Source organism: Pseudophryne corroboree, chromosome 9, assembly GCF_028390025.1.
Source record: "Pseudophryne corroboree isolate aPseCor3 chromosome 9, aPseCor3.hap2, whole genome shotgun sequence".
Classification (NCBI taxonomy): Eukaryota; Metazoa; Chordata; class Amphibia; order Anura; family Myobatrachidae; genus Pseudophryne; species Pseudophryne corroboree.
The window spans coordinates 35906178-35920000 of record NC_086452.1 but is presented as its reverse complement, the minus strand read 5'-3'; the positions used below and the strand labels follow the sequence as shown (position 1 = coordinate 35920000).

General features: G+C 50.0%; 1 protein-coding gene across 1 annotated transcript in view; it reads left to right on the top strand.

Annotated features, from left to right (window-relative positions):
- Positions 1–13823, top strand: part of LEPROT (leptin receptor overlapping transcript) — a 53940-nt gene continuing 40117 nt past the window's right edge. Inside the window, exons 1-3 of the mRNA XM_063939168.1 lie at positions 1–159; positions 3931–4006; positions 12027–12213. Of these exons, the coding sequence (XP_063795238.1) occupies positions 144–159; positions 3931–4006; positions 12027–12213 (279 nt within the window). The 5' untranslated portion in view covers positions 1–143. The remainder of the gene's footprint in view (positions 160–3930; positions 4007–12026; positions 12214–13823) is intronic.

The following is a 13823-nucleotide window of genomic DNA, read 5'->3' as shown; positions in this document are numbered from 1 at the left end:
GGGGTCCACCAATCGGACTAGAGCTGGAGGTCTGGGCGTCTGTCAGCACTTCCTGTTTCCTCTGACTGGCTGGGAGTCAGGAAGCTGCCAGCAGGGTAATAACACAGTGTACCAAAGACAGCGGCGGCGGATCTGCGGCCAACATGGCGGGGATCAAAGGTACCGTGCTCCCCCTGCTCTCCCATCCAGCAGCCCGTGTCACACTGTACCCACACACAGCCCTGGCACCGCTCCTGCCTCCCATGTACACAGAACACACCCATCACACACACACACACACACACACACACACACACACACACACACACACACACACACACACACACACACACACACACACACTCTCTCTCTCTCTCTGCACGGCTCCTGCTACCACAGAGCGCACCACACATATACCCCCCATCTACACAGCACATTACACCTCTCCCCCCTCACCTACACAGCACACCACACATATACCCCCCTCATCTACACAGCACACCACACATATACCCCCCTCATCTACACACCACACATATACCCCCCATCTACACAGCACACTACACCTTTCCCCCCTCACCTACACAGCACACCACACATATACCCCCCATCTACACAGCACACTACACCTCTCCCCCCTCACCTACACAGCACACCGCACATATACCCCCCTCATCTATACGGCACACAGCTCCCCCCCCCCCCCCTCATCTACACAGCACACCACACATATACCCCCCATCTACACAACACCTCTCCCCCCTCACCTACACAGCACACCACACATATACCCCCCTCACCTACACAGCACACCACACATATACCCCCCTCACCTACACAGCATACCACACATATACCCCCCTCACCTACACAGCATACCACACATATACCCCCCTCACCTACACAGCACACCACACATATACCCCCCATCTACACAGCACACTACACCTCTCCCCCCTCACCTACACAGCACACCACACATATACCCCCCTCACCTACACAGCACACCACACATATACCCCCCTCATCTACACAGCTCTCCCCCTCATCTACACAGCACACCACACATATACCCCCCTCATCTACACAGCACACCACACAGCTCTCCCCCCTCATCTACACAGCTCTCCCCCCTCATCTACACAGCACACCACACAGCTCTCCCCCCTCATCTACACAGCACACCACACAGCTCTCCCCCCTCATCTACACAGCTCTCCCCCCTCATCTACACAGCACACCACACAGCTCTCCCCCCTCATCTACACAGCACACCACACAGCTCTCCCCCCTCATCTACACAGCACACCACACAGCTCCCCCCCCTCATCTACACAGCACACCACACAGCTCCCCCCCCTCATCTACACAGCACACCACAAAGCTCCCCCCCCTCATCTACACAGCACACCACACAGCTCCCCCCCCTCATCTACACAGCACACCACACAGCTCTCCCCCCTCATCTACACAGCACACCACACAGCTCCCCCCCCCCTCATCTACACAGCACACCACACAGCTACCCCCCCCCCCCCTCATCTACACGGCAAACCACACAGCTCTCCCCCCTCATCTACACAGCGCACCACACAGCTCTCCCCCCCTCATCTACACAGCGCACCACACAGCTCTCCCCCCCCCCCCTCATCTACACAGCGCACCACACAGCTCTCCCCCCCCCTCATCTACACAGCGCACCACACAGCTCTCCCCCCCTCATCTACACAGCGCACCACACAGCTCTCCCCCACTCATCTACACAGCGCACCACACAGCTCTCCCCCCTCATCTACACAGCGCACCACACAGCTCTCCCCCACTCATCTACACAGCGCACCACACAGCTCTCCCCCCTCATCTACACAGCGCACCACACAGCTCTCCCCCCCCTCATCTACGCAGCGCACCACACAGCCCCCCCCATCTACGCAGCGCACCACACAGCTCCCCCCCCCCATCTGCGCAGCGCACCACACAGCTCCCCCCCATCTACGCAGCGCACTACACAGCTCCCCCCCCGCCTCATCTACGCAGCGCACCACACAGCTCCCCCCCCGCCTCATCTACGCAGCGCACCACACAGCTCCCCCCCCCCTCATCTACGCAGCGCACCACACAGCTCTCCCCCCCCCCCTCATCTACGCAGCGCACCACACAGCTCTCTCCCCCCCCCCCTCATCTACGCAGCGCACCACACAGCTCTCCCCCCCCCCCCCCCCTCATCTACGCAGCGCACCACACAGCTCTCCCCCCCCCCCCCCTCATCTACGCAGCGCACCACACAGCTCTCCCCCCACCCCTCATCTACGCAGCGCACCACACAGCACTCCCCCCCCCCCCCCCCCCCTCCATCTATGCAGCGCACCACACAGTTCTCTCCCCCCCCCCCCCCCCCCCTCATCTACGCAGCGCAACACACAGCTGCCCCCCCCCGTCTGCGTAGCGCAGCACACAGCTGCCAACCCCAACTATCTACGCAGCGCACCACACAGCTGCCTCTTCCTCATCTCACCAACCAAACCTCATCTCACCAACCAAAGTAGGATTGCAGCAAACAAGATATTAGCATGAATAAAGCAGGGAATTGATGCAAGGGATGAGAGTGTTATACTCCCATTATATAAATCGCTTGTGAGGCCACATCTCGAATACTGTGCACAATTTTGGGCACCATACTACAAAAGGATATCCTGGAACAAGAAAGGTTCAGAGACGGGTGACCAAATTGATAAAGGGGATGGAGACGTTAGAATACGAGGAAAGGCTTGCTTATCTAGGCATGTTTACACTGGAAAAGAGGAGATTAAGAGGGGACATGATTAACATTTACAAATATATAAGGGGACAGTACACAGAGCTTGCGGGGGATCTGTTTTTGGTAAGATCAGCACAGAGAACACGTGGACACCCGCTTAGGTTAGGGGAGAGGAGATTTCGCACACAGAGACGTAAATGTTTCTTCACTGTTAGGACAATACGTATTTGGAATTCCCTGCCTGAGAGAGTAGTAATGGTAGACTCGGTCAGTACTTTTAAGAATGGGCTAGATAAATTTCTAATGGATAATGATATCCAGGGTTATGGTGGGTAGATCTGGCACTATAGTTAACAAAAGAGGAATAAACCTAACGGCCAACATTCACAACAGATAAAATTGTCCTAAAAATAATAGTGTAGGTCGTAGGAGACCACTCATAGGTTGAACTCGATGGACAAATTGCCTTTTGTCAACCTCAGAAACTATGTAACTATGTACACGGCACACCACACGGCTATCCCCCTCCTTCTGTGCACATCCAGCCTGATTCAGATGCGGAGGAGCTATCGCTTACATAGAAGCAGCAGTAGCACTAATATGGTAATGCAGCAGGGGGTGTCGCACCTCCTGCATGCACTACTGATCCGAGCTACATCCTAGGCGGCGTCAACGAATTATCTGCGATACCATCTTCTGAGTGCGTGACCCGTGGTGTCGTGCAAGCCGGCCGCAGGTCTTACCAAGAGGCCAGGAAATCTCGGTCCCCAGAGATCCTGGCCTTGTCCCTTTCCCCAAACACTGACTGCCTAAAGTCGTACTGCACAAGTGCGGTATGGGCCTAGCGCTTCTGCAAAGTATCAAACATCGGTACTTTGCTCAGCAACTCTGTCCACATTGGAAACAAGCCCGTGTGTTATTCCTAATCTCCTCAGCACAACACAGTGTACACATAACACAGTACAGGCGCATTTGATTGCACTTGTTAATTATGCAGCCACCACTTAATCCATGGTCAGTGCCCACTTTCAGTATCCTTAAACAGCTTGGGAGTTGCTGTGTTAGTCTACTATGAGAGAGTCAGTATTTGAAACCCACCTGAATTAATTTTAGATTGCAATACATTTGTATCCGCACTTTAATATATAGTACTTATATTATTACTTTGATTAACTGTTTCCTCTCCTTTGCAGCGCTAGTTGCACTATCATTTAGCGGAGCCATTGGCCTAACCTTCCTTATGCTGGGATGTGCCTTAGAGAGCTACAGGTAAGAATTCCAAGTTATACATTTTATTTCCATTTGTGTTTTGACAGTGGGGTCATTCTGGGTTGATCGCTCGCTGCCGATTTCGTGAAAAAAGCCATTTATGCGTATGCCCCGCAATGCGCACGTGCGATGTACGGGTACAAAGCTCTTTGTAGTTGTGCTCAGGTTCTAGCGAAGTCTTCCTTCGCACTGGCGGCCGAAAGAAGATTGACAGGAAGGGGGCATTACTGGGTGTCAACTGACCGTTTTCAGGGAGTGTTTGCAAAAACGCAGGCGTGGCTGGGCGGGTGTATGACGTCAAATCCGGACACGAATAGACTGAAGTGATCGCAAGCGCTGAGTAGGTTCAGAGCTACTCTGAAACTGCACAAACTGTTTTTGCAGAGCTCGGCTGCACAGGCGTTCGCGCTTCTGCTAAGCTAAAATACACTCCCCAGTGGGCGGCGGCATAGCGTTTGCGCGGCTGCTAAAAACTAGCTAGCGCGAGTGATCAACTCGGAATGACCCCCTATATGCAGATCAAAGTCATTTGGATCATTGACAGGCATATAGGGAATCTGTTTTCAAAATCTCACAGCAAATGCTTATGGGCCCCAGTAACAGTTGAAGGGACCTAGCTACTTAAATTGAGATTTTTTTTGGTACTTATTCAATTCGGCCACTTTTGGGAGGACTGAGAGCATTAGGTGCAGAATTAAAGGGACAAAGTCTGTAAAAGATGTGGCCACGCAAATTAGTAACCGGAAACAAGGAGCCATGATGCACGTTTACGTATTGTCTTTCTACGTCCTGTAGATAGATACTTATGTTGTGAATGTATTTAGGAATGGACTGGTCTAAAAGATGTCCCCTGTGTTTAGGGCGTGGATTGAAGGATAGACAGTTAATAGGTCAACACCAGAACGTCGTCATGGCGACTAAGGTCGACACATTAAATGGTTGACACAAATAAAGTCAAAGCATGGTTTCTCTGACGTCCTAGTGGATGCTGGGAACTCCGTAAGGACCATGGGGAATAGCGGCTCCGCAGGAGACTGGGCACAAAAGTAAAGCTTCAGGACTACCTGGTGTGCACTGGCTCCTCCCCCTATGACCCTCCTCCAAGCCTCAGTTAGATTTTTGTGCCCGGCCGAGAAGGGTGCATTCTAGGACTCTCCTGAGTTTCTAAGAAAAAGTTTAGTTTTAGGTTTTTTATTTTCAGTGAGACCTGCTGGCAACAGGCTCACTGCATCGAGGGACTAAGGGGAGAAGAAGCGAACCTGCCTGCTTGCAGCCAGCTTGGGCTTCTTGGCTACTGGACACCATTAGCTCCAGAGGGACCGAACACAGGCCCAGCCTCGGAGTCCGGTCCCAGAGCCGCGCCGCCGGCCCCCTTACAGAGCCAGAAGCAAGAAGAGGTCCGGAAAATCGGCGGCAGAAGACATCAGTCTTCACCAAGGTAGCGCACAGCACTGCAGCTGTGCGCCATTGCTCCTCAGGCACACTTCACACTCCGGTCACTGAGGGTGCAGGGCGCTGGGGGGGGGCGCCCTGAGCAGCAATAGAAACACCTTGGCTGGCGAAAATACCTCACATATAGTCCCCAGGGCTATATGGATGTATTTTAACCCCTGCCAGAATACAGCAAAAAACGGGAGAAAAGTCCGCCGAGAAGGGGGCGGAGCCTATCTCCTCAGCACACAGGCGCCATTTTCCCTCACAGCTCCGCTTTAAGGACGTCTCCCTGACTCTCCCCTGCAGTCCTGCACTACAGAAAAGGGTAAAACAAGAGAGGGGGGCACTAATTGGGCGCAGTATTAACATAACAGCAGCTATAAGGGGAAAAACACTTATATAGGGTTATCTATATATATATATATATATATATATATATATATATATATATATATATATATATATATATATATATATATATATATATATATATATATATATATATATATAGCGCTCTGGTGTGTGCTGGCATACTCTCCCTCTGTCTCACCAAAGGGCTAGTGGGGTCCTGTCCTCTATCAGAGCATTCCCTGTGTGTGGGCTGTGTGTTGGTACGATTGTGTTGACATGTATGAGGAGGAAAATGATGTGGAGGCGGAGCAATTGCCGGTAATGGTGATGTCACCCCCTAGGGAGTCGACACCTGAGTGGATGAACTTATGGAAGGACTTACGTGATAGTGTCAGCTCTTTACAAAAGACAGTTGATGACATGAGACAGCCGGCTACTCAGCTTGTGCCTGTCCAGGCGTCTCAAAGGCCATCAGGGGCTCTAAAACGCCCGTTACCTCAGATGGCAGATACAGACGCCGACACGGATACTGACTCCAGTGTCGACGGTGAAGAGACAAATGTGACTTCCAGTAGGGCCACACGTTACATGATTGAGGCAATGAAAGATGTTTTACACATTTCTGATAGTACAAGTACCACTAAAAAGGGTATTATGTTTGGTGAGAAAAAACTACCCATAGTTTTTCCTGCATCTGATGAATTAAATGAAGTGTGTGATGAAGCGTGGGTTTCCCCCGATAAAAAACTGATAATTCCTAAAAAGTTATTGCCATCATACCCTTTCCCACCAGAGGATAGGGCACGTTGGGAAACACCCCCTAGGGTGGATAAAGCGCTCACACGCTTGTCAAAACAAGTGGCACTACCGTCTCCTGATACGGCCGCCCTTAAGGAACCTGCTGACAGAAAGCAGGAGAATATCCTAAAATGTATATACACACATACTGGTGTTATACTGCGACCAGCAATCGCCTCAGCCTGGATGTGCAGTGCTGGGGTGGCTTGGTCGGATTCCCTGACTGACAATATTGATACCCTGGATAGGGATAGTATATTACTGACTATAGAGCATTTAAAAGATGCATTTTTATATATGCGTGATGCACAGAGGGATATTTGCCGACTGGCATCAAGAGTAAGTGCGCTGTCCATTTCTGCCAGAAGGGGGTTATGGACGCGGCAGTGGTCAGGTGATGCGGATTCCAAAAGGCATATGGAAGTATTACCTTATAAAGGGGAGGAGTTATTTGGGGTAGGTCTATCAGACCTGGTGGCCACGGCGACTGCTGGGAAATCCACATTTTTACCCCAGGTAGCCTCTCAACATAAGAAGACGCCGTATTATCAGGCGCAGTCCTTTCGGCCCCATAAGGGTAAGAGGGCAAAAGGCTCCTCTTTTCTGCCCCGTGGCAGAGGAAGAGGAAAAAGGCTGCAGCAGACAGCCAGTTCCCAGGAACAGAAGCCCTCTCCCGCTTCTGCCAAGTCCTCAGCATGACGCTGGGGCTTTACAGGCGGACTCGGGTACAGTAGGGCCCGTCTCAAGAATTTCATTGCGCAGTGGGCTCACTCACAAGTGGACCCCTGGATCCTTCAAGTGGTATCTCAGGGGTACAAATTGGAATTCGAGACGTCTCCCCCTCGCCGTTTTCCTAAAGTCTGCTTTACCGACGTCTCCCTCCGACAGGGAGGCGGTATTAGAAGCCATTCACAAGCTGTATTCCCAGCGGGTGATAATCAAGGTACCCCTCCTGCAACAGGGAAAGGGGTATTATTCCACACTGTTTGTGGTACCGAAGCCGGACGGCTCGGTGAGACCTATTTTAAATCTGAAATCTTTGAACACTTGCATACAGAGGTTCAAATTCAAGATGGAGTCACTCAGAGCAGTGATCGCGAACCTGAAAGAAGGGGATTTTTATGGTGTCTCTGGACATCAAGGATGCTTACCTCCATGTCCCAATTTACCCTTCTCATCAAGGGTACCTCAGGTTTGTGGTACAGAACTGCCACTATCCGTTTCAGACGCTGCCGTTTGGATTGTCCACGGCGCCCCGGGTCTTTACCAAAGTAATGGCCGAAATGATGATACTCCTTCGAAAGAAAGGAGTTTTGATTATCCCTTACTTGGACGATCTCCTGATAAGGGCAAGATCCAGGGAACAGTTGGTAGTCGGAGTAGCACTATCTCAAGTAGTGCTGCGGCAGCACGGTTGGATTCTCAATATCCCAAAATCGCAGCTGATCCCGACGACACGTCTTCTATTCCTTGGAATGATCCTGGACACAGTCCAGAAAAAGGTGTTTCTCCCGGAAGAGAAAGCCAGGGAGTTATCCGAGCTAGTCAGAAACCTACTAAAACCAGGCCAAGTATCAGTGCATCAATGCACAAGGGTCCTGGGAAAAATGGTGGCTTCCTACGAAGCAATCCCATTCGGCAGATTCCACGCAAGAACATTCCAGTGGGACCTGCTGGACAAATGGTCCGGATCGCATCTTCAGATGCATCAGCGGATAACCCTGTCTCCAAGGACAAGGGTGTCTCTCCTGTGGTGGTTGCAGAGTGCTCATCTTCTCGAGGGCCGCAGATTCGGCATTCAGGACTGGGTCCTGGTGACCACAGATGCCAGCCTGCGAGGCTGGGGAGCAGTCACACAGGGAAGAAATTTCCAGGGCTTGTGGTCAAGCCTGGAGACATCACTTCACATAAATATTCTGGAGTTGAGGGCCATTTACAATGCTCTAAGCCAAGCAAGACCTCTGCTTCAAGGTCTGCCGATACTGATCCAGTCGGACAACATCACGGCAGTCGCCCACGTAAACAGACAGGGCGGCACAAGAAGCAGGAGGGCAATGGCAGAAGTTGCAAGGATTCTTCGCTGGGCGGAAAATCATGTGATAGCACTGTCAGCAGTGTTCATTCCGGGAGTGGACAACTGGGAAGCAGACTTCCTCAGCAGGCACGACCTCCACCCGGGAGAGTGGGGACTTCACCCAGAAGTCTTCCACATGATTGTAAACCGTTGGGAAAAACCAAAGGTGGACATGATGGCGTCCCGCCTCAACAAAAAACTGGACAGGTATTGCGCCAGGTCAAGGGACCCTCAGGCAATAGCTGTGGACGCTCTGGTAACACCGTGGGTGTACCAGTCAGTGTATGTGTTCCCTCCTCTGCCTCTCATACCCAAGGTACTGAGAATTATAAGACGGAGAGGAGTGAGAACTATACTCGTGGCTCCGCATTGGCCAAGAAGGACTTGGTACCCGGAACTTCAAGAGATGCTCACAGAGGACCCATGGCCTCTACCTCTAAGAAGGGACCTGCTCCAGCAAGGACCCTGTCTGTTCCAAGACTTACCGCGGCTGCGTTTGACGGCATGGCGGTTGAACGCCGGATCCTGAAAGAGAAAGGCATTCCGGAGGAAGTCATCCCTACCCTGATCAAAGCCAGGAAGGATGTAACCATAAAGCATTATCACCGCATTTGGCGGAAATACGTTGCTTGGTGCGAGGCCAGGAAGGCCCCTACGGAGGAATTTCAACTGGGTCGATTCCTACATTTCCTGCAAACAGGAGTGTCTATGGGCCTCAAATTGGGATCCATAAAGGTTCAGATTTCGGCCCTGTCGATTTTCTTCCAGAAAGAACTGGCTTCAGTGCCTGAAGTTCAGACGTTTGTCAAGGGGGTGCTGCATATACAGCCTCCTTTTGTGCCTCCAGTGGCACCTTGGGATCTCAATGTAGTTTTGGGGTTCCTAAAATCACATTGGTTTGAACCGCTTAAATCTGTGGATTTAAAATATCTCACGTGGAAAGTGGTCATGTTGTTGGCCTTGGCTTCGGCCAGGCGCGTGTCAGAATTGGCGGCTTTATCCTGTAAAAGCCCTTACCTGATTTTTCATACGGACAGGGCAGAATTGAGGACTCGTCCTCAATTTCTCCCTAAGGTGGTTTCAGCGTTTCACCTGAACCAGCCTATTGTGGTACCTGCGGCTACTAGGGACTTGGAGGACTCCAAGTTGCTGGACGTAGTCAGGGCCCTGAAAATATGTTTCCAGGACGGCTGGAGTCAGAAAATCTGACTCGCTGTTTATTCTGTATGCACCCAACAAGCTGGGTGCTCCTGCTTCTAAGCAGACTATTGCTCGTTGGATTTGTAGTACAATTCAGCTTGCACATTCTGTGGCAGGCCTGCCACAGCCAAAATCTGTAAAAGCCCATTCCACACGGAAGGTGGGCTCTTCTTGGGCGGCTGCCCGAGGGGTCTCGGCTCTACAACTTTGCCGAGCAGCTACTTGGTCAGGGGCAAATACGTTTGCTAAATTCTACAAATTTGATACCCTGGCTGAGGAGGACCTGGAGTTCTCTCATTCGGTGCTGCAGAGTCATCCGCACTCTCCCGCCCGTTTGGGAGCTTTGGTATAATCCCCATGGTCCTTACGGAGTTCCCAGCATCCACTAGGACGTCAGAGAAAATAAGAATTTACTTACCGATAATTCTATTTCTCGTAGTCCGTAGTGGATGCTGGGCGCCCATCCCAAGTGCGGATTGTCTGAAATACTTGTACATAGTTATTGTTGTTGTGAGCCATCTTTCCAGAGGCTCCTCTGTTATCATGCTGTTAACTGGTTTCATATCACAAGTTGTACGGTGTGGCTGGTATGAGTCTTACCCGGGATTCATGAATCCTTCCTTATTGTGTACGCTCGTCCGGGCACAGTATCCTAACTGAGGCTTGGAGGAGGGTCATAGGGGGAGGAGCCAGTGCACACCAGGTAGTCCTAAAGCTTTACTTTTGTGCCCAGTCTCCTGCGGAGCCGCTATTCCCCATGGTCCTTACGGAGTTCCCAGCATCCACTACGGACTACGAGAAATAGAATTATCGGTAAGTAAATTCTTATTTTTTCCATGATTTATTTGTGCGTAACCCTAACCTGCCCCCTAGTGCCTAACCCTTAACGCTAACCCTTTTTTTGTGTATCCTTTTTATCCTGTAGATCAGTGACGGGGAGCCTTTGGCACTACAGCTGTTGTTGAAATACACAACCCAGCATGCCCTTCCACAGTTTTACTATTTGGCCATGCTAAAACTGTAGCAGGGCATGCTGGGATGAGTAGTTCAACAGCTGGTGTGCCAAAGGTTCCGCATCACTGCTGTAGACCCTAGTCACTGTCTGACTGTTGACTTTCGATCTAATGACCCTGTCTACTCATTGCATGTTGACTTTCTGGTGTCGACCTATTCACTGTATGTAGACACTTTTGATCCTCCCTCCATATGTTGACTTCTGATAGGATATCTGTAGACGTAGAGAAAGGGGAAGAAGATTTCTGCACAGGAAAATGTTTTCTTTACAGAATATTCTGCAGATCAAAATAGCACATTATTGTTATTTTATTAAACTAATATTTTTTAAGCACTTTTGAGTGAGCATTATGTATACATCTTTTTTTTTTTTTTTTTTTTCCTACTGTACATTGCACATTGATCATGTTGTCGAGCTAAACGTCATCGTTGTCCCTGTATGTCGCCAACTTATTTTTAAATTTCGCGTTCTTCTCCAGGATTCGGTCATTAGTTCGACCGCTATTTGTCGACATGGTCACTAGGTTGGCATGGAAAAGGGTCGACGTGCATTTTTCACAATTTTTTTTTTTCTTCTTCCATTTTTCATACTTTACGATCCACGTGGACTAACGTGGACTACGATTGGGAATAGTAACCTGTGCCAAGTGCAGCGAGGCACCTTGCCCTAATCTGTAAGGGGACACGGTGCACTAATTGGGGTTCCCCGTCACTTTACGATGAAAACGACAATAAAAGAAGTAAAAAAAAACTCACGTCGACCTTTTTCCATGTCGACTTAATCTATTTCAGGTGTCGACCAATAGTGGTCGACCTAATGACTGTCGACCCTATGACCCGTACCCTCTGCTCCACAGATTAGCCCTATAGCTCCAATCCCAGAATAACCCATCTGTCTCATGATAAATCCCTTGTAAAGTCATGTTCCCTCAGCCACCAGTACCTATTCCCGGGTCATGCCGCCGGGAGGTGTAGCGGGTTGTGCCACCCATCCAACTGGGTCTTCAGCAAGTATTGGAAGCTTGCAGCTGTCTTTATTATCAAATAATGTATTCTAAAATCCTTCCATGCCCGTCTGGACATATAATATGTATTTACTAACATTGCTTCTGGATTACTAGGTAATGTTGCTGTCCTCTTTCTTTTCAGAGTTTACTGGCCGCTCTTCGTTTTGATATTTTACGTCATTAGTCCCATTCCACATTTTATCGCCACACGACTCAGTGAGGACAGCGACGCAGCCAGCAGCGCCTGCCGGGAACTGGCCTACTTCTTCACCACTGGAATTGTGGTTTCCGCCTTTGGCTTTCCCATTATTTTAGCCAGAGTTGACGTGGTGAGTATTATCCTTAATGAAGTCCACTATAAGGAGACCTGATGAACCCAAGTGCGTCTTGTAAAAGAGCGACTAATCCAGTTCACAAATGCGTGGACAGAAGTCCCGTACCCCTGACTTCTATATTGATAACCGGTATCTGTACGATTTACCTCCAATCAAAATCCTAACGGTCAAAATACCGACATTTAAAATGTCGACGGGACACAAATGTTTTTTTTTAATTGTGTATAGGTCGGCGTGGACACCGTATAAGTGTGCCGCGTCCCCTCGCTTCAGGCACGGTGCTGCACTGCGCTAGGCACCCCCTCCAGTTCCACTGGGATGGTAAAGCGTGAACAAGTCGATTTTCAATGAAAAAATCATGACTATGTTTTTATTTTTTTTTCACCTGTCAACATTTTAAAGGTCTGTATTTTAACCATGCCGACATGTTAATGTAAGGTATTTTGACCGTTGGGATTTTGATTCTAGGTAAACTGACTGTATCCCTGTTAACCTCATGTAACTGTTAGTACATGTTTGTGAATGTTAATATTATCTATTTTATTTAAGGCAACATATATTTTATTATCTAGTAGTCCTAAAGGGGGCAATGTAGTTCTTGGCGATGTGTTGCAGACTTTCTTCACGCAGCGGTGTCCGGCCACTCATACTCACCGCTGCCTTGCTGCCAGGATCTTCTGCCGACGGAGCGGCCCCGATACGCGCCGCACGCAGCGGTGTCCGGCCGGTCTCCGGCGAGCTCAGTGTCTCCATCAGCCGGGGCCCATCCCGAGCCGCACGCAGCTGCGATGGGACCCCGCTGGCAGCATCCGCGGTGCAGAGTGTAAGAAAGAATAATAAAAAGAAAATAAAAAAATCTTCAGAAGTCCCAAGAGTGAACCAGCTCCCTTGGGGACAAATTAAAGACTGGCTTGGAGGGGGGACATAGTAGGGGAGGAGCTAGTCACATGGTTATAAATTTAAAGTGCCAGCTCCCAGTTACTGCCTACTATTTCCCCATTGTATCTGCACTCCAGTGGCCCCTGTGGAATCTGAGAAAGGGATTTATCGGTAAGTACCAAAATCCTGATATCTAGTGGTCCTAAAGGGGGCAGTGTAGTTCTTGGCGATGTGTTGCAGACTTTCTTCTACCCTGTCAGAATGGCAGGCTATTTTCCGTTTGCTCCCGGTTCCAGCAGAATATCTGTATTGAAATGGGAAGTGATCCTCCTGGAACCTCAGGTGCTGCCGGCTTCATATCCTGACAGCTTTGTTGCTTGCGATTTCAGTGAGAGAGATCCGATAAATATGTGCCTCCCCCTGCGCAGCAGTTATATCAGTTCATCACTGTTGTCTGTTTAGCTGCTGAGAAGATGATGCAATTATAACACCGCGCAATTGTACTGCACGCAGGCCACCTAGGTAGTACTGGGCGTCAGCCTTATAGACCCCTAGGACCATTGCAGTGTTAAACATATGCTCATTTGCGGAGCGTATCTTCTCCCTGCGCAGGCTCCGGAGGTGGGTGTGCACAGGTACGGGTGATGCAGCGTTCAACACATTTCCATTGCATCAACATTTACCACTGAAGATTGGTAACTGGTCAGTAACAGGGGGCTCACTGA